This window comes from Protopterus annectens, chromosome 1.part2 (assembly GCF_019279795.1).
Source record: "Protopterus annectens isolate FY-2018-M chromosome 1.part2, PAN1.0, whole genome shotgun sequence".
In the NCBI taxonomy this organism is placed as follows: Eukaryota; Metazoa; Chordata; order Ceratodontiformes; family Protopteridae; genus Protopterus; species Protopterus annectens.
Genome location: NC_056727.1, coordinates 661,408,375 through 661,435,896, shown reverse-complemented (window position 1 = coordinate 661,435,896; position 27,522 = coordinate 661,408,375). Strand labels below are relative to the sequence as shown.

General features: G+C 37.6%; 1 protein-coding gene across 1 annotated transcript in view; it reads left to right on the top strand.

The window, feature by feature from the left end:
• LOC122790656 (solute carrier family 22 member 6-B-like) overlaps positions 1 to 27,522 on the top strand; it is a 496,093-nt gene that overhangs the window by 121,225 nt on the left and 347,346 nt on the right. Inside the window, exon 4 of the mRNA XM_044058184.1 lies at positions 327 to 495. Within this exon, the coding sequence (XP_043914119.1) occupies positions 327 to 495 (169 nt within the window). The remainder of the gene's footprint in view (positions 1 to 326; positions 496 to 27,522) is intronic.

Genomic DNA, 27,522 nt, shown 5'->3' with positions numbered 1-27,522 from the left:
TGAATTGCCATTTTCAGGAGACAAAGTAGATTTTGGCACTTTGTGTGGTATAGCTACAATTGACAAAAATGAGCACTCGTTTTACATTTCAGAATGGGTTGTATTAGCAGCATGCTCACTATTTGAAGCTGAAATACAGGACTTTGAGTGTCTAACAACCTGTACAAGTTACTTTACTATATGCTGCCATTTAAATTAATTCACAATGGTAAACATCATTTATGATTTATAAATATAGTTCCCTTTTTTCCAGAAGTAAATGGAAAGTAAATTACAAGACACAATTCACTCAGTTTATTACTCTAACTGGACTTCTTTTCTTGCAGTCACTGAGTGGACTGGCCCCAAGCGACGTGTAATTGTCAACACCATCTTGGATTATGTGTTTAGTTTCGGGTACATGGTGCTTGCTGGCATTGCTTACCTCATTCGAGACTGGCAAAATCTACAAATTGCCACTTCTGTCCCAGGGATTCTATTTATTGCCTATATCTGGTGAGTTGTTTTTATTAAACGCCTTTTTATCTTTTGAGAAATAGCTGTTTTTTGTGATTTGATTTTTGTATTCTAAACTTTCCCCAATTAGTATGCTTTCTTGCCATGTTCATAGGGATTACTAACTCCAGTGACTATGACAAAATTATTAGTTTCAGGCATTATTGTTCTAATCACTCTCACAACAGAGTTTTCACTCTCACAACATCTAAACATGTATCAGTATGTACAGTATATGAACTAGTCTCTCCCCATCACTAGCTATCCTTCTTGGGGTTTATCTTGGTCAAACAAACCTCTCACTACTGATAGCCCTACTTGCTGTATTTTGTATATATTGTACATAGCTACTTGTTTTGTTATGATGTGTATGTAACTTACAGTTATTTTTCTTGATGTTCTGTAGTTTTCATTTTACTATCCTGGAGTGTGAATTTGTATTTACTGTAAGCTTTCTGGAACTGGAGCTTTTCTCCTCGGGTCTCCAATGAAAATGGGCTCCTGGTCCACCTGGACTAACCTGGCCAATAAATAAATAATAAAAGCATGGTCTTATAGCAGCTGGAACTGGAATGCCCCAACTCAGGTTGTCACTGCTCTGAGCACGACAGATAGGACAACATCTGCCAGGTAACAGTACTCTGCAGGGTTGATCATATGCCTAAATGGATTCTGCTTGTTTGTGTTTGCTGGGAATCATATTCCTTTTCGCTAAGTGAAAGGCCTTGAAAGATGTCACTCAGGGATCATACTGACTTCATGTGAGTCTGGGATTCTTAACATAAATCAAAATATGTCATTTAGAAGTCGGTATATAATTAGGACCTTAACAAGCAGCAAAAGCCAATGTCTTGAAACAGAAATGTCAGTAAAATACAGAAGTAGCATGTCGATGCGTATGTGTGGAAAAGTATTTTTGCAATATAAAATATACATCTCAGGGTAACATCTTGAAAATGTTTCAAGGGATGGTGTAACAGAGGACTTCTACACATGGATTTATTAAAGTAAATTAAACCCTCCTTTCCCTCATCCCTTCTTGTCAGCACTTACATATACCAAGTCTGCTGTTTTTGTGCTAATGTGGTCTAAAAATGTAGGTTTTTACAGTTTTTCAGTATTAGCAATTTAAGGCATTCCAATCAGCAAACTACAACACCAGACAATGCAAATAATATAAAGTTATGCAAAAGCAGAGATATTTTGAAGCTGACGTTCCATTATACCACTTTCTTAATGAGTAACTGAAGTACCAGAAGGCCTTGCTATGAGCAAAACTTTTGCTATGTGATGTAAATTTCCTAAACTTGATATAGCTAGAGGAGTGAGAGTCGATTCAAAGCAGGTCAGTCAAGTCTGTCACTTTTCAGGCAAGCAAAGAAAGCAATTAATAGTCAGCTGTGTGCTTTGTATTTTTTGTACCAGAATCCATGAAAATTACGGAAGGATGCTGACTAAAGAAAAAAAAATAATTTTCTTTTAGAGAGATGGACTCATGAAGAGTAAAGTGGTTTGCAGACCTAGAATACTGATTCTTCATATTGTGTTTACTTCTATTCTATGTCCAAAGTATATATGAATTCAGCAACAGGTGCTTATAAAGTGGAAGGTTAAAACGATGAATTTTAATTGGATAAGGAAATTTGCAGACACTGCTTTAACTCATAAAAAATGGCTAAAATTATACTTTTAGCACATAACGTTATCAGCCCAGAAAAGAATAAATATTACTTCAGATTCTAAAACAGAGCGTTAAGTAAACAATAATGCACAACGTGGGTGGGGAGGGTGTAACAGGCATAGGGTTACCACTGGTCCAATTTGAGAGCGACAGTCTCTCTTAGGGCAGTTGTGTCCTGTGGAAAAAAAATTAAAAATGACAAATGTCCTGAGATTTTAGGACAAAAAATATCTCCTAAGTTTTCTTTAGTAGTTGCATAAAACAGTTATTTTTTTATCTGAAACACCTAAATGTTACATGAAATAACATAAGCAGCTCAAATGTTACAAGAATAAGCTTTTATTTTAGCAAAAAAGTTCTGCCTTTTGCACTGGCCGTGGGTATGTTTTGTCTTGTAAAATCTCACGTTCCTACAAACAAAGTCCGTCAGGTGTTGTAGATACATAGCTGCAGACAGAGCACCATTACATCCCTACTCTTTCCATTATCTTCCTGTAATGCCCACCCTGGAGGGTATCATTTTGCTTAGAAAATGGTCTTTCTGTTAAATTGTTTTGTATTTGTTTTATTATTAACATATACATTTTTTATATTTTTGAGGTAAAAACAGTTTTGCTGCCTAATGCTTCATAGTTGCTGTAGAATATGTAACTGCTGTTGGAGGACATATTTTACATCTAAAATATGCATATTATATAAATATTTAATAACGTGCACACATACTGTATATACTTAGATACACACACATACACCACACACAATAAGTTGTGTATATATATATATATATATATATATATATATATATATATATATATATATAATATATTATGTGTATGTGTCTGTGTGTTTATACAAGCACACACACACAAAAAGGTGCAACAGTAGAGAGGCAGTCTCTCACACATATACAGAAACTCAAATTTCAGTCTAAACACACACTCACACACACATGCACGCATGCACGCACACACGCGCACACACACACACACACACACACACACACACACACACACACACACACACATAAATGTTCCCAGCTGTTAGTCACTTTCTTGACAGTCAACACCTCTAATGCCACATTGTTATGAGATAAATGAAAAAACACATACAGTACAAATTGTTTCAACTCATCCCCTACACACAGACTAACACTTCTCAATCATGCCTGATTTTTCCACATATTTTTGCTCTCTCCCTTGAAATGTATTTAATTTTTTGGTAAATCTCTTAGGACTGCAACCAGTCAATAAATCCAATCACAATAGTTACTAGATTACCTTTGATAGATGAATCATTTTTTCCTTTTTATTTACTTATTTTATTTTTTTATGCTTGCCAAACCGCCATGTTAAGGATGTATAAACAAGATGGTGGCCATTTTTTTTTTTGTCAGTCCATGCTAGATGACAGTTTAATATGCTGCCGTGAAGAAGCAGACTTGACATGGGGCTCTCCTTGCCAGTAATACACTGTTACGGAATGTCTGGTCTCCAATAGGGTAAAATCTATGGCTTCTACTTAGTAAATATTCATATTTACAAAGGTTGAACTGTGAATAGATTCCCATAAATCTGTAAAAAAAAATAAAATAAAAAAGTTATTCTGTAAAACAAATATTCATCATGACCTGAAAAGAAATATTCAGTGACACATAAAACTTACATATTCACATATACCAATACCCAAAATATGCAGCTTACTACCCCTTTGCTCTGCATTCTTACAGAAGAACAGTGCATGCATTTAAAACTTATCTGTTTTTAGATGATGAATGAAAGAAATGTTTGTTTCACACAAGTGAGATACATCACATTTTCTTTTTCAAATGGGACCACCAGGAACAAGTACCTGCAGACTTGTTGCACACAGTTGCAGAAATCTGAGAAGTTTCTTACTGATAATGTGTTCCTTTTATGATGATTTATAACACAGATGCAAAGCATTAAGGCACTGGTAATTGATGTGCTCTATAGAAGTATCAGTTTCTGTGCTAAACTATTCACATGCATAAGGACAGCAGCAAGCTTGCTCATTGACAGGCCATAAAAAGAATACAAAAGAGTACATACAAGGGTGCAGGGATTTTGTCTCTGTGGCAGTTTGATTTAAGGTTTTGAAATGTAGAATAAGCATCCAAAAGCCCGACTGTACTGGAAAATGTAAACAAAGCTTGCAGAACTTGTGTGGCACTTAATGCAGGGGATTAAGGTCATGAAATGTTAATGAACTGCTTCCTTTAGCCCAGAACGTGATGCCTTCAGCCTCCAATTGCTATCTCTGTGGCTCAGAGGATGCCATTTAATCAGACAATGCTTCCAGGCTGAATCTGAAAAAGATCCATGTGAAACATTGCCCTACCCCAGTTATTAAATACAAGTAAGTAAAGCCGAAAAGTCCTCCTAACAGTATGTTTGCATTTTTATTATTTAGAAGTCTGACTCTTACTGACCTCAAGGACTTTAGTACATTAAGCTTGTTTCTCAGCAACTGCTTTTTTAATTTCTTCCAAATTCATATTAATAACTTCAGCCCATTGTAGCTTGGGATGTCCCTTCTTTTACTTTCAATCTTCCCCAGCATCTGTCTTCTCCAGTGATTCTGGTATTTGCATTATATGGCCAAATTATCTGAATTTCAGTTTTATCAATGTTCCAATGATCACTCTGGTTTTGTTTCCATAAATACTGACTTATTTGCTCTTTTTGCAGTCCATGGGATCTGCTTTAGAGAAAACTGAATGACTGAAAAAAATGGACTGACATATACCAAGTCTGAGACTTCCATTTATTGAAATATTCCCTTTTTTTCCAAAGTATGGCAATCTCAGACTTGTATGTGTGTGTGTGTGTGTGTGTGTGTGTGTGTGTGTGTGTGTGTGTGTGTGTGTGTGTGTGTGTGTGTGTGTGTGTGTGTGTGTGTGTGTGTGTGTGTGTGTGTGTGTGTGTGTATGTATGTATATATATATATATATATATATATATTGTTTACTATTAAAATATCAAAAGTCAAAGTAAAAGCGGTACTAAACAGTGAACTATACATCCGAACGTACACATTACCAAATGGTCCTAATGTTTAAAATCAGCTGTTAATATCGAAAATGTCAAATACGACATTTTACGGCAATTAATTTGACCACCAATTTTTTGAAATTTACATTTAAATTTGGTTATAATGGAAATGATTACTTGGATGTGAGGTTGGACAAAAGTAATGGATGTTTAAAATCTAGAATACACAGAAAAAACACTTTTAGTAACTCTTATCTTCCATACAATAGTGCCCACCCTTGGAAGCAGAAAAGAAGCATAGTGAAAGGTCAGATGGTTAGGGCTGCTAGGATGACTTCGGAGAGGGGTGATTTGCTCTCTGAGATCACCTTCCTCTCCGGGTTATTCATGCAAGGGGTTACCCTAGTAATTTAATTGAGGAGGTGGCTGGTGAAGTTATTGAGGGATGGGGCGTGAAGTATTTTCCTTTGTTAGGTAGTACCTTGCAGAACATCTCTGGTTGTACAACCATTATTGAACAACAACAATTCAAAAAAGCACTGGTTTTACAGTACAGTATAGCTTCAAAGGACATCAAAGGATTAATTGAAAGAAATTGGAAAATGTTAAAATTCAATCAAGACATTGCACATAGGGTGGGTAAAAACCCTAGTTTTGTTTTTAAAACAGGGACTGACCTAAAAAGGCTCTTTGAAAGGAATAATAAGGGAGTTAGGTTCCAGGATGTCCCTGGAAGTAGAAAATGTGGGGGATGTGGTTACTGTAGATTTATTATGGACAAAGAAGTTATAACATTAGACAATTACACGAGAAGTACTGTACACTTTAGGAAAGGTAACTGCACGACTAGGGGCATAGTATATTTGGCCTTATGTAAGGATTGCCCCAGGTTTTATGTAAGGAAATCAGAAAGGACATTAAACAAATGTACTTATGAGCACACCTATAACATTAGAAAAAAGAACCTGAATAATGCATTATATAGACATTTACATGAAGAACCTAATCATTCGGGTTTTTGTTTTGGAATTTTGGAGCAAGTTCGTGTTAACCCTAGGGGGGGTGATTGAGAGAATTGGCTATGCTGTAGGGAAACTTACTGGCAGTTAAAATTGAATGCAGCCCAACCCCCAGGTTTAAACGAACATATTTCCATTAAGCCTTATTTAATTAAGAGGGCTGAGAAGCTATAATAATATGTTGGGTTTTAAATAACACTGATGAAGGACTGTTCTGTCCGAAAGATTTGTTTTTTATTAAAGAAGCTGCGTTTGTGGAGTAGTGGATTTGTTTTTTGTTCTTTGAAATCCTTGCTGGTCACTTTCCACTTTACCAGTTTGCTTACTTTGGACTTTTCATTGGGTTTTAAATACCTTTCAGTATCTATGGATTTACATTATTACATCCCGTTTGGCTATTTTTATTATATTCATCATATTAGTATATATTTTTTAAGCCCTTAAAATTATTATTTTTTAACTGCTTAAGGACTGTTATAAGCTAGGTGTCAATGTAGTGCTTGTTATTGCTTTCTATTGAACTGTTCAGGGAATGATTGCATTCGTTCAGCAGAATGTATTTAATGTGATACTTTGAAAAATTACAGATGAAGTCATCTATGTGTAAATATATTGTTTATTGTTGTTTTGCTTAGTATTTTAAGAGTAGGAAATGATTGCAATTGTTGATTAGTATATATTTAACTGTGGATGAATTTATCTATACAATATTGATCAATGCTGCTTGCTTAGCACTTTAAATGCAAAGGGGTGCATTTTACTTTATGATCTTTTGGCACCTTTTTTACCATATAAGGTATTTAAATGGGGGGATATTATGTTTTATGTATTTCACTTGAAAAAGCCCTGCATCGAGTCAGTGTGAAAGCGCTTTTGTGAACTTTTATTAAATTATTTGCTTAGCTGTTTCCTGCTGTTGTCTGGACCATTTATTTATTTATTTTACGGCAATTAACAGCAATGCAACCGTTGCCGTAACTCCCTAACTACTACAGCTAACATCCCATTTATGCAGGGGGTGCCCCCCCCACTATATATTGCAACTCTGAGATCACACTACAGTGTGGAAAGGGATGTATTTCCCTAACCGCACAGTACAGCAATCCGTGTACATCCCTTGGAACATTCATATTTGCAAATGCTCAGTACATTTGCAAATATAACACTCGATATTGTAGCCTGCACACATATGAACTATTCGAACATATGTAGTTCGAATACTTCATAGGCATACAATGGTACCTCGAATTTTTAATAGTAACCCATATATATATATATATATATATAGATATATATATATATTCACTGTCCTACTAGATTTTCAGTCGTTCTTTCTTTTTTTTTTTTTTTTGGTGTGTTGGCACTCGACATTACAGGTACTGACATTTCAATAGGGAGCACCTATCTTTATTCTTTAATATCTTCTCCAGATTTGTCATAGCTTTTCTCCCAAGAAGAAAGTGTCCTTTAGTTTCATGACTGCAGTTACCGTTTGCCAAGCCCAAGAAAATAAATTCTTTTACTTGCTCCATATATTTCCAAAAAACTTATTGGGTTAACACTAGAATCTTTGTTTTTTTTTTCTATATATCTTGATCAAAAAGCCAGCTTTTATTTTCATCTTTGTCAACAGTCTCTTAACTCCTCCTCCCTTTCAGCCATCAGGGTAGTATCACCTGCATACCTGAGGTTGTTAATATTTCTCCAGGCAATTTTGATTCCAGCATCTGATTCAGATCTTAGAACAAATCTTAGAACAGTGATTCCAAAACTGTGGTCAGTGGATCCCTGGGGGTCCACATGATAAATTCTAGGGGTTCATGAGTTCAGGGCTTGCACTCAATTGAATTTCAGACTCCTGCAGGGTCTGTGAGCTCAAGGCTTGCACCAACCAGGATTTTGCACTTCTGCAGTCACTGACCCTGCTTGTGTATTAAAAAAAAAAAAAAAAGAAGAAGAAAAGCTGCACCACTCACCCTCAAGTAACAAAAAAAAAAAAAAGAAAATGAAGAAACGTCCATGTCTGCTGCTGAGCCGCTTCATTTCCATGTTCGCAGCTAAGCAGCTGCTTGCCCTGGCTTTTTAGAAGAAGTAATACCTTCCGTGTTTGTGGCTGAGACTGAGCAGCTGCCTGCTTGCCCTTGTTTTCTCTGTGTTTTCCCCTCCCTCCACGATCGCAGGAATGGGACACTAAGGACATCTATGGGAATTTTTCAACTGACAAGCCCTCTGCTCCAGAACAAGGCAATGATGATCTATACCAGGAATCTACCTTTACTGAGCCCCATTTGGATTTGGATTTGGAAACAGCTGAGAGACGAACAACAGGGACAGAGGAGGCAATGGCAGAACTGAATGTATTGGATCAAGGAAGAAGAATTGGAATTATTAACTGCAGGCTATGGATTACCAGAACAACTGTTTCCCTGTCATATTATTTTTAATTATACAGGTGACATTAAAGTTTTTAATTTTAGCTCTTGCAAAGTCCAATGGGAGCATGCTGATAGTTTATCAAAAGAATTTACCTTTGTTATGATAAAAAAGTTAGTATGGTTGAGACATTAATGGATTTAAAAAGACATACTAGAAAATTAAATTTAAACATGATGTTTGCTAGTAATGATACTCAGTACCCGTGCTTAAAGTAGCTAGTACGTACAATTCCATCCTGTTGCATTTGTTTTGAAAAAACGTGTGAACTGGATATTAGATCTGTTTTTAAGAACCACTCATATTCTTATATGGGTTTTAGCCACTCTAACATCAATGATGCGGAACTTGGGTTGTTGCAATATTTAAAATCTATTATACAATGACCCTCCATTAATATTCCAAAACGTGCACACTGATTGGTCAGCGTGCCCATTGGAAATCAGACTTAAACTAATGGAAGAAGGTCCGGTCGCCCAGACTTGTTCCATTAGTATGTCATTTTTTTTTGTGTGTTGGACAGCAATGGAGAATGGAAGAGCTCTGTTGCTGTTATCCCGCTATGTTAAACGAGTTTAACATAGCAAGATATCTTTAAAAAAAAGCAACTGAGATCTTCCTTTCTCCGTTGCTTTTTCTAAAGCTGTCTCGGTATGTTAAACTCTTTTAAGATAGCGAGACACCCTTTAAAAAGCAAGGGAGATCTTCCTTTCTCCGTTGCTTCCACACACAGCTCTGATGTACTGCGTAACCATACGCATAGGCAGTACATCAGAACTGCCGCAGAATACTGGACAGCTGTGGAAGGGCAGCAAGGAGGCATTATACAATGCCATTATTTAAGAAAAGTAAGTATTTTTTTTTTTAAATAATGTCATTGTATAATAGCAATAACCCACTTTTGGGTGTGGATAATACTGGATTTACCCACGGTTTTCTTTGTTTGGCCACTCAGGCTTCGCCCTCATGACCAAACCACACCAATCATGGATAAATCCAGCATTACCCACACTCAGGCGTGGGTTATTGCTTAAATAACATTCGCACTATGAGGCTGACAAGGGTGGAGGGGTGGTGCTGACGGATGAAGTACAATATATTGAAAAAAAATGTATATCATTGTTTTTGATGATACATATTCACAAGTTTCTAAGAAGAAAATGAATGTAGCTTACAATAGAATTAGAACAGCATTGTTTGATATGTTGACGCAGGGCCAGATTACAGTGGATGAATATGGATATTTACACCTTCACAGTCATACTATACCCACCATATTCGGTCTGCCCAAGATACATAAGCGTCTGAGGGACCCACCAATGCATCTTACAGTGGATGCAAGATCTCATGCTAACCCAAGGTGGAATTAATCTGTTTGTAGGGCTGCTTTCCTTAGTACTACACAATAATTACATCTTTTTTGATCATCAGTTTTTTTCTTCAAAATAAGGGAGTAGCAATGGGGTCAGCCTGTGGTTTGCTGTGTGTGAACGTGGTTATGGTTGAATGGGAAGATAGGTTTGTTTTCAACATCCGTACAAAGACTCCTGGTACCTATATACTAGGTATGTTGATGAGTAGTTTGGCTGAGATATCTTGGTTTATAGATTATTGTAACAGTACAACAGACTCCCTTAGTTTACCTATGACAAGGGTCTTGACTATATTTCTTATCTAGCTGTCAAGCTTGTAAAGGATTATGATAATGGGAAGTTTATATCTAGAATGTTCAGAAAAGCCACTTAATCTAATAGTTTTCTACATTACAGGGGTGCCCATCCAATTACCCCCCCAAAGAAGCCATAGTCAAGGGGCAAATTGTGCACACTGCAAGAATGACCACCTTGTTTGAAAATTTCTTGGAAGAATGTCACAGCATTAATCTTGAGGCCTTTATTGAAAACTCATTACAAGAAGGGATACAGAAGAGAAAGATTCATCATTTTACCCTCATTTTGAACAAGAATAGTATTGGGAAGTAAATAGTGTGGGAAGAAATAGCCAGGGAATTGTTATGGCTAGGCTTGTATAGGCACTAGGGTTGATAGCCTAGTACCAACCTATGAACCTATGAACCTATAAACTTCAGTGGCTGATACTTGCAGATTCATTCTTGCTGGTCCTGACAACTGAGTGAAGCTGTCTCTGGCATTCTTGGACTATGGGGTATTATCATCTATAACCCAGGAATACTGCACAGAGTATTGTTACTAAAGAAACGTGTGTCAAAGAAATCATGCAGTGAGTATTACAGAGTTAGGCAAATATAATGAATCTTTATTAACTGTCAGTGAGTACAAAAAATACCTGACTACTTGCTTATGCCTCCTAAGAGCACTTAAAGTTTAGTTTCTATTTTGCTAGCTGCCTTTGTAGCTAAAGTGATTGAAGAAAAAAAAAAAAACTTGCGCTGGTAATCAGATCTAAACTCTAACGTGCTACCCTAATGTTCATCACTATACCATTATTTTATCTGGTCAGGTGTAAAGTTTCAGGTGTTGAGATTCAGAGATGCCATCTGATATATCTACGCATTAGATGTGGATGGAGCATGTTGTTTAAGCAGACGGACATTTGTCAGATTCTTTGATACTGGGTCTGGAATATCACGTCATTTAATTAAGCAATAACCCACATCTGGGTGTGGGTAATGCTGGATTTACTCACGGTTGGTGTGGTTTGGTCATGAAGGCGAAGTCTATCTGACCAAACAAAGACAACCGTGGGTAAATCCTTAGAGCAATAACCAACAATATTGGTGTGGTATATTAAGATTTACCCATGGTTGGTGTGGTTTAATCATGAGGGCAAAGCCTGAGTGATTAAATAAAACCAACCATGAGTAAATCTTAATATACCATACCACGGAGTCAATTATTGCTATTATACAATAACATTATTTAAGAAAAAAAATTACTTACTCTGCTTAAATAATGTCTTTGTATATTGGCGCCATGGTGTTCTTCTGTTTCTGCTGCATATCCTGTTGTTTTTTTGATGTACTACGTATGTGTATGGAACAGTGGGACTTGCATTCCCACGCTTACCCAGTACATCAGTGCTTTGGAAAGGAGGCAACAGAGAAAGGAAGGCCTCCGTTACTCCTTTTTTTTTTTTAAATAAAAAAAGTTTCAGACAGTTTAGGGGTAGGAGAGAGACAGAAGGGAGGAAATACAATGAAAATCAGGTAAGTCTCTTTAGTTTTGAATAATGTACCTGATTTTCCTAGTATTTTCTCTATCCTGTCTCTCGGACGTCCAGAGTCCAGATTTCTAAGTTTATTTATTCATTTTTATTTAAAAAAATTAAAAGTTACACTATATACTAATGGAAAGGAAGGTGGTAAACTCAAAACTGGTAAAATAAAAATAAAAAACGCCACCAAAACCGTACAGAACAGTAACACTTGACAAACATTATTGCAGAAAAAGACTAAGCGCTTTTACCCTGTGGCTCCCAGGGCTTCATCAGAGTAACTGTTAAAATTCAAATGCAAGCTTAAATAAACTTCTTAACACAGTCACATGATCAGTTGCAATAGGGAAATGAATGAATACTTATTCAAAAAGACAGTATATCAGCATGAGCAAAGTGCTGTGTTCAATAGAAATCACATTTAAATGTACATATAAATGTATATTAATTCACTTATAGCAAATTGTTATAAAGTGCTAGTGCTAATAAAATAAATATGTTGTATAACTTAGTTAAAAATTAACTAATTTAAAATTGTTGGGTAAAAATGTTAGATCTTCTTCTTCTTCTTCTTCTTTCGGCTGCTCCCGTTAGGGGTCGCCACAGCAGATCAACTGTTTCCATTTCTTCCTGTCCTCTGCATCTTGCTCTGTCACACCAACCACCTGCATGTCCTCTCTCACCATATCCATAAACCTTATCTTAGGCCTCCAGCTTTTCCTGTTAACTGGCAGCTTCATCCTTAGCATCTTTTTCCCAATATACTCTGCATCCCTCCTCAGCACATGTCCAAACCAACATAATCTTGCCTCTCTGGCTTTGTCTCCAAACCTTCCAACCTGGGCTAACCCTCTAATATACTTATTCCTAATCCTGTCCATCCTCGTCACACCCAGTGCAAATCTTAACATCTTCAACTCTGCCACGTCAAGCTCTGACTCCTGCCTTTTTGTCAATGCCACTGTCTCCAACCCATATAACATTGCTGGTCTCACTACCTTCTTGTAGACCTTCCCTTTCACTCTTACTGGTACTCGTCTGTCACAAATCACTCCTGACACTCTTCTCCACCCACTCCATCCTGCCTCTACTCTCTTCTTCACCTCTCTTCCACACTCACCATTACTCTGAACTGTTGATCCCAAGTACTTAAACCCATCCAACTTCGCCACCTCTACACCCTGCATCCTCACCATTTCTCTATCCTCCCTCTCATTCACACACATATATTCTGTCTTAGTCCTGCTGACCTTCATTCCTCTTCTCTCTAGAGCATATCTCCACCTCTCCAGGGTCTCCTCCACCTGTTCCTTAATCTCATTACAGATCACAATGTCATCTGCAAACATCATAGTCCATGTGGACTCCTATCTGATCTCATCTGTCAACTTGTCCATCACCATTGCAAATAAAAAAGGGCTCAGAGCTGATCCTTGATGTAATCCCACCTTCACCTTAAACACATCCGTCACTCCCACCGCAGACCTCACCGCTGTCACACTACCCTCGTACATATCCTGTACCACTCTTACATATTTATGTGACATTCCCGACTTCCTCATACAATACCACAACTCCTCTCTAAGCACCCTGTCATATGCTTTCTCTAAATCCACAAAGACACAATGCAACTCCTTCTGACCTTCTCTGTACTTCTCCATCAACACTCTCAGAGCAAACATCACATCTGTAGTGCTCTTTCCTGGCATGAAACCATACTGCTGATCACTAATCATCACCTCCCTTCTTAACCTAGCTTCCACTACTCTTTCCCATAACTTCATGCTGTGACTGATCAGTTTAATCCCTCTGTAGTTACTACAGCTCTGCACATCACCCTTATTCTTAAAAATCGGTACCAAAACACTTTTTCTCCATTCCTCAGGCATCCTCTCACTTTCCAAGATTTCATTAAACAATCTAGTTAAAAACTCCACTGCCATTTCACCTAAACACCTCCATTCTTCCACAGGTATGTCATCTGGACCAACAGCCTTTCCGTTCTTCATCCTCTTCATAGCTATCCTTACTTCCTCCTTGCCAATCCACTGCACTTCATGATTCACTATCCCCACATCATCCAACCTTCTCTCCCTCTCATTCTCTTCATTCATCAGCCCCTGAAAGTACTCTTTCCATCTGCTCAACACACTCTCCTCGCTTGTGAGTAAGTTTCCCTCATTATCCTTTAACACCCTTACCTGCTGCACATCTTTACTAGCTCGGTCCCTCTGTCTAGCCAATCGGTACAGGTTCTTTTCTCCCCCCTTAGTGTCCAACCTTTTATACAACTCTTCATACGCCTTATCCTTAGCCTTCACCACCTCTCTCTTTGCCATGCACCTCATCTCCTTATACTCTTGTCTACTTTCTTCATCTCTTTGACAATCCCACTTCTTCTTCGCCAACCTCTTTCTCTGTATACTCTCCTATACTTCTTCATTCCACCACCAGGTCTCCTTGTCCTCCTTCCTCTTTCCAGATGTCACACCAAGCACCAAAATGTTAGATAAAAAATGTTAAATAAAAATACACACTGGTTACACTACATAATACCTACATTGTACTGTATGTATTTAGGGAACCAAGGAACCAGAATAAACAGACCTTAAATATAATGTTTTCAAATCTCCAGTTTGTCAAGTGTTAACGTTCTGTATGGGTTTGGTGGCGTTTTTTATTTTTATTTTACCAGTTTTGAGTTTCCGCTCTTTTGGGTGTTTTTTCTGTTATTTTTTCAGAGAAAGGAAGGTCTTCGTTACTCCTTTTTTTTTTAAATAAAAAAAGTTCCAGACAGTTTAGGGGTAGGAAAGAGACAGAAGGGAGAAAATACAAGGAAAATCAGGTATGTGTCTTTAGTTTTGAATAATGTACCTGATTTTCCTAGTATTTTCTCCATACTGTCTGTCTTGTACGTCCAGAGGTGAGATTTCTAATTTTATTTATTCATTTTTATTTAAAAAAAATAAAAGTTACACTATATACCAATGGAAAAAACTCCAGGCGACTGGACCTTTTTACACTGGTATATGCTCAGATTTACAACGGGCATGCTGGTTACGCTGACCAATCAGCATGCTACTTTTTGAATGCTAATGGATAGTCATTGTATAATAGAAAATATGAGTACATTCACTGTGATTTTTTTGTAGTCTGACTTTGTGATGTTTGTGTAGGTGTTCTATGGCTGTTGAAGGATTTCAAGTGAGGCAGCAAAGAGTTACATTTCAGAGTTTTCCTTTTGAAAATTCATGTGCAGTTGGAGTATTGTCACCATCAGTAGATGGCTGCAGATAGGGTGTGGGAAAGTGTTTTCATTTTTGAGGTGTTTGCCCTTTCTCCATGGTTATGTGACCATGAAAGTAGTGTATTCAAATATGTGGGTTAGGAGTTACTCTCCAAGATGAGGGAGTTGCAGTTCTAGTTCACATTTTATGTATATCAGTGTTATTGGTATATCCAAGTCAGTGTACTGATGTTAGTGTAAAGAAGTATTCATCAGCAATGTTTTGCATGAATCCTGACAGATGTAGGGGTGAAGGTATCTCACTATGCTATATTAGTAGAAGTCTGATGTATAAGCAGAATTACACATCTATCAGTATGTGGTCCTGGACCTATAGAATGAATCTATGACATACTGCGGATGAGCTCAGTACACCAAGAATTTAACTTTCAGGGGAGTCACATCAAAGCAGGGTGCATAGCATGGCAGCCTCTAAGTCCTAGAAGTGAGCATCATGTCAAGGGATACATCAAGGAAGGGGCACAAAACATTATAGCCCATATGCATACAATATAATAGAGCATTAACTAGGTAGGTCTGCTAAGCACATATCCATTTCAGGGGTCACCTGGGAGAACTGCTTACTTAACTGAATTCCTCAGAGTGACACAACTTGTAAGTTGAAACTGAAGGAATTAATCCTAGAGCATAAGAATGAAGTTTGCTAACTGCTTATAATGTTGGCATTCTGAGCTATATAGCTACTATAACTATAAATTTTTATACCTGCATGCCACTCTCTGCTAATAATAATGCTAATTTTATGTGTGTGTGTGTGTGTGTGTGTGTGTGTGTGTGTGTGTGTGTGTGTGTGTGTACGAGTGCGCGCGCGGGCTGCCTTACACATGGAGTGCTTTCAGTACAACTTTGTCGTGATGGGTAACTTTGGAAGCTCACTAGCATTTAACGCATTAATAAACCTCTGAGACTGTACTTCTTCACTATGTCAGCTGACAGCCTCAGCACACAGTTCTCATTGTCTTTGAGTGCCATAAATACTGATTTGCATGTTGAGCTGCTCGTTTCTGTTTGTTGTGAGAACAATGCCATGGCTGGTACACACTGACATACATTCTCTGCTGCCCTAATGCTTCAAGGTTTATGAATCAAATGCAGACACTTTCTTCATATCTCCTGCACATAACACTCAGACCTGTGTTGTGTGGGTATCTCAGCCAAGGTATTTACACATGTTTTAGCAGTATATATAATGCACTAAATATAGTCTTTCTGTTTTCATATTTGCAGCACAGTTTCATAAAAATCCTTCTGCTAACTGGAAGGAATGTTTCCCACTGGGCTGCATTCATATTCCGACTAACAGAAACCTTGAAAGCTTAATGTAAAATTAATTAATCAACTGTTTTTTTGTGTTATGCCAACAGCTCATTGTTCTGAGATTACAGTTGAAAGCGGAAATGCCAGTGGAATGTTAAGCGGATCAGTGCCCACAGATTTTGTACTTGCTTTTGGTTTATTAAGAATGGAAATTGTAATAAAATGTGAAAAAATATAAGCATATTTCTTAAAACTTTCCTGGACATTGATATGACAGAAAATATTCAACATGCATTTATTAGCCTTGCTTACCACACAGTCTCTGTCACTAGAATGATGTCACTGAAGGCAGCATCAATTTTAGATGACATTTATTTATTTATTTATTTATTTATTTATTTATTTATTTATTTATTTGGTCATTCTGACATTTGTTGACCAAGTTAGTCCAACTGATCAGAAGCCCTTTTTCAGCAGACACCCAGGGAGAAAAGTTCCAGTAATGTAAATTAAAAAGTTACAAATATTACATAATGTGAAATAGACAATGACAATCAATTAATTACAGAATAGGTATATAAAAAATAACAGTACATACAGGATAAAACGTGACATTACTTTGAGGTAGAAGTTTATATTATAGATCTCAGTTAAGTTAGGAATGGGTTTGAGCATCTTTCAATAAGAGGAAGACATGAACAGAACTTCAAGCTGAGTATATTATACGTTGTGTTAGTTCATAGTTGTGTGTGTGTATTTTGTAAAAGAGGTAGAGAGAATAAGGATTTGGTGTAGATTAAAGTCACTATTCAGGGAGGGGTGGAGGGTGGGGAGGGTGCGGAGGGTTGTTTTATGCTGGGGCGTGGCATAAGCAGGTATACATTTAAGTAGGTAGTCTTTTAAAGATTTTTTGAAGCAGTTTGTGCTAGGAATAGTTCTTAGAGATAGAGATAGTTTGTTCCATGAATTAGAAACTGAGTAACTATAGAGAAGTTTGCCTTTGATATTTTTGGGCTTGTAGATTTGAAACAGGTGTTGATCAGAGCTACGATGAGTGCGATTGGGAGTATAGAGAGAGATGAAGAGTTGAGAGAACTGAGCAGGAGGTAGGTTTGTTGAGGATGGAGTGAGCCATGTGCAGCTGAGGGAGAAGGAGTTGGTGGAATTCTCGCCACTGAAGGTTTTCTAAAGATAGGCAGTACTGTGACCAATAAGGCAGATTTGCTGCAAATCTAGCAATTTTGTTGTATGTGAGTTCAAGCTTGGATATAAGATTGGATTGTAAGTTAGTTTAAAGATTGGGGCGGCGTATAATAGGCTAGGTAGTATGTAGGCTTGTGCTAGAGTGACTTTAGATTCTTTTATGAGGATTTTTTTGTTGCTATAAATTATCCCTAGTTTTTGGTGTTTTTTTGATGGATTTGATCTTTATGTGGAGATCAAATTTTAGTTACTCATCTATTATTGTTCCTAGTAGTTTTGCATGAGGCTCTACCTTGATGATTGTGTTATTGAGGGAAGTGATAGTGAAGGTTGATTTGTGGTGAGACAGGGATTTAGGAAGGAAAAGGAGTTGCTTGCTTCTTTGTTTTTTTTTTGATTCAATAGGAGTTGGTTGCTAGTTAGCCATTGTTCAGCAGCGTGGGATGATTCACCTTAATGGTCTAAAGATTTAAAATTGCTTTACACAAAAAAAAGGTTTTTAAAATGCTTTTAAGTATGTTTTCCATTGAATATTGCTTTTGCATGTAACTAAGGTGTTGTCACTTTAAATCTGTTGTGTACAGTCAGAAGGCTTGAGGTCATGTGACAAGACCAGGATATGTAAGCAGCTTTTAAATGTTGATGAAATTATCCAAAGAAGTTTTTACTAATAAAATAAAAGTGCTCATCATAGAACATTTTTGGAGTACTTTATTTTGTTTTGAAGTATATTTGGTTAATCCGGGAGCTTACAGTTGGAGTCTCTGCAGACCTGTGATTTGTTTTTTTTTTTTTTTTTTTTGGCTTGGTCTGTGTTCTGCTACCAGTTGTTAGTTTTATGGCTTTCAGTATGCCTGCAGGAGGACTGACTGGCTCCCAACCATTGCTTCCTGATATGGATACCAGCATGATATTTTCAATTTACAATGTTCTGTTGAGAATCTTACTCTACTTATTCAACAGCTATCCCAACGAATAGAAAAAAATTCATCTAACAAGATGATTGGGAGGGGGGCATGACACAGCAGCCAGTTCCAGGCTGAGAGAACTTTTCGGCACTTCGAATATGGTTACAACTAATGGTAATGGTAACAACTCTAATTTTGCCAGTACTGGTGAATTTCCTGTAAGTCAGTTATCCTGTTTTACAAGAATAGCTTCATGGTGATTTTTACTTGGGTGATACACAGCAATACAGCTGAAATATACAGAATCTGGGTGAATTCAATTACAAATTGCTTAAGATCAAAAAATTACAACTGGACAATGTGTTTTTCTCTGAATGCATGAACGCAAATAAGGTACCAAAAGGCCTACATATGTGGAGGTACCCAACAGGGCTTATAAACGATTCTCTGCTTCACCACAAGTTACAGCAGATGTTCAATCATCATTGATGTGAGTACATGGAAGTATTCATAAAATCCAATGTAAAACTCATAGAGGAACTCAATGTAGATGTTAATTCTCTAGATAATACCATCACCCATGACTTATCATTTGACCTACCTAAATATGAATATGGGAGAATTTTTTTCCAGCATTCATGAACAAATCCGGATTATAAAGGGTAGAACAATTGAAAAGCTAGACCGAGACAAGAGATTATTTGAATCAGAAAGCTGACCCCATTCCACCAACCTCACAAACTTGAGGTAACAAATTCAACTATAACCAGACATTCAGCCCTGGGCAAAATTCCACTGAGGAATACAATAATGCCACGGAAAATCATGTCCATGAACAAAATGAAGCTTCAATGACCCTTTAGAATACCTCCCAATGAGACAATCAGAAAGAATAAGAACAAAACAGAACAATGGCCCAAGGGAATCACACTCTTTGTCCCAGGTTCCCCAGAGGGGGCACCCTCATTAAGTAATCAAGGATGCAGGAGACCCACCTGGAACTAACACAAGGTTCAGCTACTAACTCTACCGAACCTGAAAAATGCACAAACATTACAAACTCCAAGGGGAACTTTAACATTTAAAATCTTTCTTCATATGTAGTAAATAATGATTGTGGTGATCTGTTTGCAAGGGGTATGACATTTCTGCCCAGTAAGCAAGACAATTTAGCTTATGTCGTCATGGACCTCAAAATGTTTGTTAGAAAGTTAAATTTGAGTGTCATGTTTAACAATGTATTTTGTGTATTGAATGACTTTGAGAGTATGTAGTACTATAATCCACCTACTAACCCCTCATTGTTGTTATTTGAAAAAATATGTGAACTAGACTTGTGTGATGCATTGAACAAGAAACACAGTGTTCTGGAGAATTTATGTCAGGGAGAGAAGGAATTATAGAATGAACTTAAAATAAATGACTTAAGAATAATGGCACCTGACAAGGGAGGGGGTTGTTATTATGGAGAAATCTGATTACAATACAAGAATGCTTGAAATATTAAACAATGGATGCTGTTCACATGCTTCCCTCAATTAGCTAAATATAGCTTATAGAAAAATCAGAAACAAAATTAATGACATATTTATACAACAACAAATCGAGATAAATTAAATTAATTTTGTTTCTGTAACTACCGCAGTGGTCCCAGTAATGTTTGGGGTTTCCAAAAATCTTCACTTTCTATTAGCTCTTTTTACACTAGAGAATGCTGATGTCTGTGTAGTCACTGATACATGGTTTAAAGCTGCAGAGAGCACACCAACAGTGCAAGGTTATAATGCATTCCACACATTTAGGCCAGCTACTTCACAGGCAGGGACTAAAGGTGGAGGTGTCTCTATTTACATCAAAAATAAATATATTTCAAGGCTGGTCAACAGGACAATGCACTTGAGCTGCTCCATGTTCAAATCACCATAGGTAAAATCCACTACCACTTCCTTGCAAGCTATAGGTCTCTCTCCATCTCCCAGGAAACCCATCACGTATTTAAACTTATTAGAAACACTAACCATCCAACCCAATACCATATTCATGGGTGACTTTAACCTCTGTTAACTGGGAATCCTATATGACTCCAAATGTACATGCACAGAGATTCCTGGATTTTGTAAACACAAACTCCCTGGACCAGATAGTCAATACATGAACCAGGGGTGCAACCATACTGGATCAGATCCTCACTAATATGGGAGAATGCTGCACACCTCCTACTGAAATGCTTTCCCTGGTAAGGTCAGACCACAAAATGGTCTCCTTTGAAGTAAAAATAAAACCTGGACCCCCAGCTAAACCTGGAATATTCAGGAACTATTCTAAGGCTAACCTGCTATTAAGTGAGAACCTGGCAAAATAAGTCCCCATAAACTCAAAGAATACTGCTGCCTATTCATATTTGTTCACAGAAACCCTGTGCATGCATGTTAATAGCTGCATAGATGCAGCTGTACCCACCAGGAAGAAGTACAGAACTAACTAAAAAAACAAGCCACCCTGGTGGAATCACAAAATCAATAGGCTGTACAACAGCAGGAAGAAAATCATGGCAAAAATTATGAGGTGCAGCACCAACAGGATAAAAGCATCCTCATCAAACTAAACAAACAACTCAGAGGACAAATAAAGTCTACCAAAGCCAAATTTGAGGTAAGTTTGGCCTCCCAGGTCAAGAACAACCAAAAAGCATTCTTTAGCTATATCTGCAACCTCAAAGGCAATACACAATTGTGTGAAGAGCTCAATGTAAATGGAATCACCTACACTGAGTCAGAAGATGTAGCAAACCTACTGGCTGATAAATTCAGCTCCAACTTTACCTCCCTCTTCCCCTCAACCTTCCCTCAGGAAATATCATCAACTATAACTCCCCCTACTATCACTAGGGAACAGGTCCTTAATGCTCTTTCTAAGACCAAGAACACTGCATCAATGGGCCCAGACAATATCCCAGGATGCCTTCTAAATAGCATGAAACATGACCTATCAAGACTTCTGGAATTACTATTTAAGTGTAGTCTCCAAACAGGCTTCATGCCCCATGAATGAAGAAAGACAACAGTCATCCCTCTGCACAAAGGAGGGCCATCTACAGACCCTGGAAACTACAGACCCATAAGTCTCACTAGTCTTATATGTAAAGCCATGGAAAGAATTATCATGGAGATGATCAACAGAGCTATAGTAAACCTCCAGACACTGGATCCAACCCAGTTTGGTTTTGTCAAGGGCAGATCATGCCTACTCAACATGGTGGGCTTCTTTGAGAAGGTCACCAAAGCAATGGATAAGGGCAAAATTGTTCACACTGCCTACCTTTACCTGACCAAGTCATTTGGCACAATACCCCACTCAGGCATTGTTGACAAAATAAAGACGTTAGGTACAAACCCATATGTCACCTGGTGGATAACCAAATGGTTCACAGACAGGATCCAGGAAGTTAGAACTGGGGAGTCCAGCTTTACAAAGAGGCCATTCACAAGTGGAGTCCCTCAAGAATCAATCCTTAGACCGCTCCTTTTTGGCATTTACTTCTCAGAAGTCAAGGCCAATATCAGTGGTCTCTGGCTATTTAAATTTCCAGATGACTGCAAATTAGGAGCTGTCATTGAATCTCACACTTACACAAATGTTCTCCAGAAGGGGCTGACACAGACAAATAACTGGTGTCAGAGCCATGGACTAAAACTAAATGTCAAGAAATGCATAATCGTATCCTTTAGGAAGTCATTCATCCCTGGTAACTATCATATTGACAACACACCCCTTAGAGTTGACCCAGTAGTCAGGGACTTAGGGACACACATAGATAGTAATCTAGCTTTTGACCATCACATGTCTACAGTGGTGAAGAAATCATTTTATGTTGCACAGCTTATAAACTAACGTATGACATCTAAGTCCAAGTAAAACATTGAGATCATAACATAGAAAATTCAGAACATTGAAAAGTTAGAACATTGAAATTACATAACAATGAAAATTTAAATCATTGAGTCTTATATCATCGAAAGTGTTACATGGTTATGGTTTAAAGTGTTACTTTTATGGTATCACTTTAAGAAGTTGTAGTATGTAGTAAACAAACATGGCAGATGTTGTGTTTTGTGGTTTAAGAGAAGTTCTCAGGTTGTATACTAAATGTTTAGCAGATAATGCTTAAGCATTGTTGTGTCTGAGTAATGGATTTATTATTTTGAAAGAAGTCATGTTAGTGTTGTGGAAAGTGATGGGATAAGTGAACAGGGAAGCAAGTTTTTATTTTGGCTGTATGTATGTGTTGTCAGGAAAATAGAGGAGATTGCAGTACAGTGGGGAATGGGGAATTTACCTTGTCTCTACTGTAGTGCAATCTTTGAGTTGGTATATTTAATTTGCAGGGGGGGGTGCGGGGTGCAAACCCCCACATGGGGGTGCAGGGGGGCTTGCCCCCCTGCAGAAATGTTGAAACAAGTGTGTTTGTCGGTTCAGTTATGTTTGAGGTGGAGGGGGTATTACTAATTTGTGCATTGTAACATTCGATGTTATGGGGTGAGATGATTTAAATTTTCATTATGTAATTTTGGTGTTCTAACTTTTCAGTGTTCTGAATTTTTGATGTTATGGTCTCAATGTTTTGTGGTTCAACATTATAGTAATTCAGTGTTTTGAAGTAGACCCATCTGGACAGGTACATGTCAAAGTGGGCATTATACAAAATGATTGACCTAATGAAGGTTCTGTAAAGGGGGACAATAACATCTCTAGATCTAGTCGCAATCAATTTGTTATAAGCTGTGCAATATAGAAAGACATTCTTGGGACTCTGAGCACATGTTGGTCAAAAGTTAGGTCACTATACACACAAGTTCCCAAATGTCAAACAACTGGGTCACTTCTCAGGAGTTATTGTCAATTTGACAGGTCCCTGGAGTAGATGACATCCCAAAGGATATGATAATTTTTTTTTGGAGTTTAGTTTCAATTCATGATTCTGGCACCAGTTATTGTTTGGGGCAAACCTTCCTGCATGATGGTTAAGTAATTTGGGGATTCAATAACTGATCCTAGCTTGCAGTCATCTCAAACTTAGTCGGCCAAAGCTCTTCAGTATTTCCTTTTACTTTTGAGATGTACATGCCAAACAGAAAAAGTCTCTGCACCGAACCCTGGGGGACTCCGTTGGTGACTGGTCTCTTTCTAGAGGTAACTTCCCCTATTTTAATCTCCTGTATCCTGTGAGCAAGTTGGCATTCCAGCTAGTGATGTAAGTGTTTGCTCCTAGATTATTCATCTTTTGTACTATACCTGAGTAGGGGTTTGTGTCAAAAGGTAGGCCAGTTCAAGGTGATGTGGTGTGAACTGTTTTACCTTCATCCATTGCTTTGGTGACAAGAGTAAAGCTTAAAATTTGTCCATGATTTTGAGCCTTTCACACTCTTTTTCCTAATTCTTACCCTAAAAGGTTGAGAGATCAGAGCATATGCTTGACTGTCCCTGATTTTTTGTCATATTTTTTGGTCTGTTCCTCATAATGTGTGTGATTTTCTAGCAAATTTATGAGGATTGCAAAACTTAATGATAGACACATGAGTTTCAGACTTCTAGACTTCATATCCTTCAGAAAATGCAAGCTACTGCAAAACCTGTTATTCTACATATAAGAACAATGTTATATTTAAAATCTGTAAGAACAATGTTATATTTAAAATCTGTCCATGATTCTTGAACTTTGATCTTTATCCCAACCCATTAAGTTTTTGCCTTTATTCCTTGAGCTATTAGGTTTTGAAGTTTAAATAAGAACTGTGAGCAAAAGCTGTTTACAAGTGCAACAAGAACTGGGTAACTTGAAAAATAATAATAAATAACCTAAATGAAGGCTTAGGCAAGAAGCTTTAAAAAACTTTTTCATAAACAGAATAAAAATCACACAGTATTTTTATTGTTCTTTTAAATAACTTAATGTTTTTGGCATTACTTTAAAAATCTAACAAAACTGGAGCTAACTTGCATTAATGAAAAAAACTTGCATTAATGAAAAAAATGAGTTAAGGCAAGGAAGAAACTGTATTAACTTCTGAAAACACAGTAAAAGCAAAGCTATTCCAGTTCCTTGCTTGCATTAAGTCTTATTTTATCATCACCATCACCACCATCATTTTTACTGTTGTTACTTCATAAATGACTGCCCAGAATGTACCTGTGTGGGCTGCTGCCACTTCATTTGAGGTCCACAATCCACAGAACTGCACTTGACTTGTTCAACAATATGACTGCTATTAATTATTATTAATTATTAAATAACAGTGAAAACCATAAACTATCAGAAGTTGGAATGAAACAACAAGGTATCAGTTGTAAAAAATAATAAGCACTTTCATTCTGTGTTTGACAATAAAGGAAAGAAAGCGCTTATTACTTTTTACAACTGAACTTCTGATCATTCTAACTTCTAATTATTTTATAGTAAATAGTGCAAAATACCAGAGCTGGATCATGGTTAAATGGGGCCCCAAGCAGGGGTAATAGATTGGGCCCCCCAGAGCAGCACCTCCTGCAGCAACCTCCTACTGCTCCAGCAATAGCCCCCTCCCCAGCCACTCCAGTGTTCCATTACTTGACTATTTCTCCTCAGTTACCATAAACACTGTTCAAACCTGTCAGCATGCATACTGGTTTCTTATTTACTTCTACAATGATTACAGATATTGAAATAAAATAGTACAAACACTGATAGCCATTTGCTAAACAAACAATACAGTCTCGCAATGAAAACAGACTTAGCATGAGCAGTAAACTTCTCTGCCCTTGAAACTCTCATTCTTTGAAATGGCATGAAAACCCACATTCATTTTGCATCTGGCCAGTGTAGGACTAAACTTACCTCTGGGCTGTTTTCAAACCATAAGCTCCTTACACATTTTTAGGGCCATGCATACATGTATGCGTTCTTTGATTCACCTTCCTGATTGTATTAAATTATATTTCTTGTATAATACAACACACTTGTTAGTGCATGTTTTAAATTTATTGATTTGAACATTTTTCCAGTAAGCAATGAAACAAAAATTGTGAACCATTAATGACAAAACTGCCCAATTCAGAACATTTCCATCACAAAAGTCTACTCAGACTTCTGTCATTACAATCCACCAATGTCAGTAAATATTCACAATCTTTACAGAAGTGAAAGCCATCTAAATAATTCCACATTAAAGGGATTTGTAACTAATGAAGAGGTTGCCGCTAGCAAACAACTCCATATTTAATTGTTTCAGCTATGAATAAAAGTACCTGTTGCCCTTGAAGAATTGCATATGTTACATTAAAAAATGATAAGCTAGTAATATTGCAATATAGAATGGATGGCAAACTGATAACAGGTTCATAGTTACTGGGTAACTCTTCCAAAGGAGGACATTCACAGGACTACAGCATCCATTCCCTTTAAAGTACAACACAGCACAATATCAGCAATCATCTACATACTGTGGGAGTAGAACCCACAGCCTTCTGCATCAAAAGCAAGTATACTACCGGTTGTGTTACTAACAATACAAATAGACTTGGCATAAGCAGCACTAAACTTCTCTTCCCCTGAACCTCTCAGCTCCTTGTAAAATCCATTTGACATTCAACTAAATCTCTTAACTTTGCAACACAAGGAATCTGGAAAAAAGACAATTTATGTCGGGGTTGGACAAAGGGCCAAAACCAGGGACACATTTTAAACAGTCCTTGTATAATCTTAGAAAGTTGCTTGAATAAAGTGTTTTGTGTTACCATGTGTTGCCTGAAAGGACCACCGAAGGTTAAAGGGCTATCATTATTTAGTGAATTCATTTCTCATTGATTTGTCAAAAAAACACAAATTTTAAGAGGAACCGACCAAAAACTTGAGCCAAATATTCTGGGAAAATCTGGACAGTTGAATGCTATGGACTGAACTCCTAAAATCACACACACACACACACACACACACACACACACACACACACACACACACACACACACACACACACACACACACTCATCTGGCAGCAACACACACACACACACACACACACACACACACACACACACACACACACACACACACACACACAGACACACACACACATATGCACACAGGTCTGGCAGCAATACACACACCCACACCTCTGGTGTGGCAGCAATACACAGACCCACACCACATGTCTGGCAGCAATACAAACACCCACACCTCTGGTCTGGCAGCAATACACACTCCCACACCTCTGGTCCGGCGGCAATACACACACCCACACATCTGGTCCGGCAGCAATACATACACCCACACCTCTGGTCTGGCAGCAATGCACATACCCACACCTTGGGTCTGTCAGGAATACACACACCCCATACCTCTCAACTGTACAATTTTCACAAAATGTCCAGATTTGTTCCTCATATTTTTGGTGTGTTCCTCCTAACATCTGTTCCTTTCTAGCAAATAGCTGAGGATTGCAATCATTACATGATGATAAACATTTGAGTGTAAAGCTCAACATCCTTCAGAAAATTCACGCTAATGCAAAACTTATTATTCTATCAACTTTCTTAGTTTGCAAGAGAATATTTAAAATCTGTCCCTATTTGTCCCCCCATCATTTTAGCCTTTGTCCATTTTTTATTTGCTCTAAGAGTTTGGGAGGTATGACACACCCACACATTTGGTCTGGCAGCAATAAGAAAACAGACTCTGGCAGTGAATCTGGTATGGCAGCAATAAGAAAACACACACACCCCGAATAAGGACAGCAGAATAAGCATCACAAAAAACACTCAGGCAGCAACAAATGTGATCGGGCAGAAAACTCGCCTTACCTGGAAGCAGAGAAACACTCAGGCAACAACTGGAAACTCTCCTTAAAAGCTGTACCTGTACAGTATTTTAAACTGTGCAAGCGGACAGAAATGCACTCACAGATGTACAGGGATGTTTTAAAGAAGAATGATGAATGGGTTCTCCTTAAAGAAGATGCTACCACCATGGGAGTTTATTTTT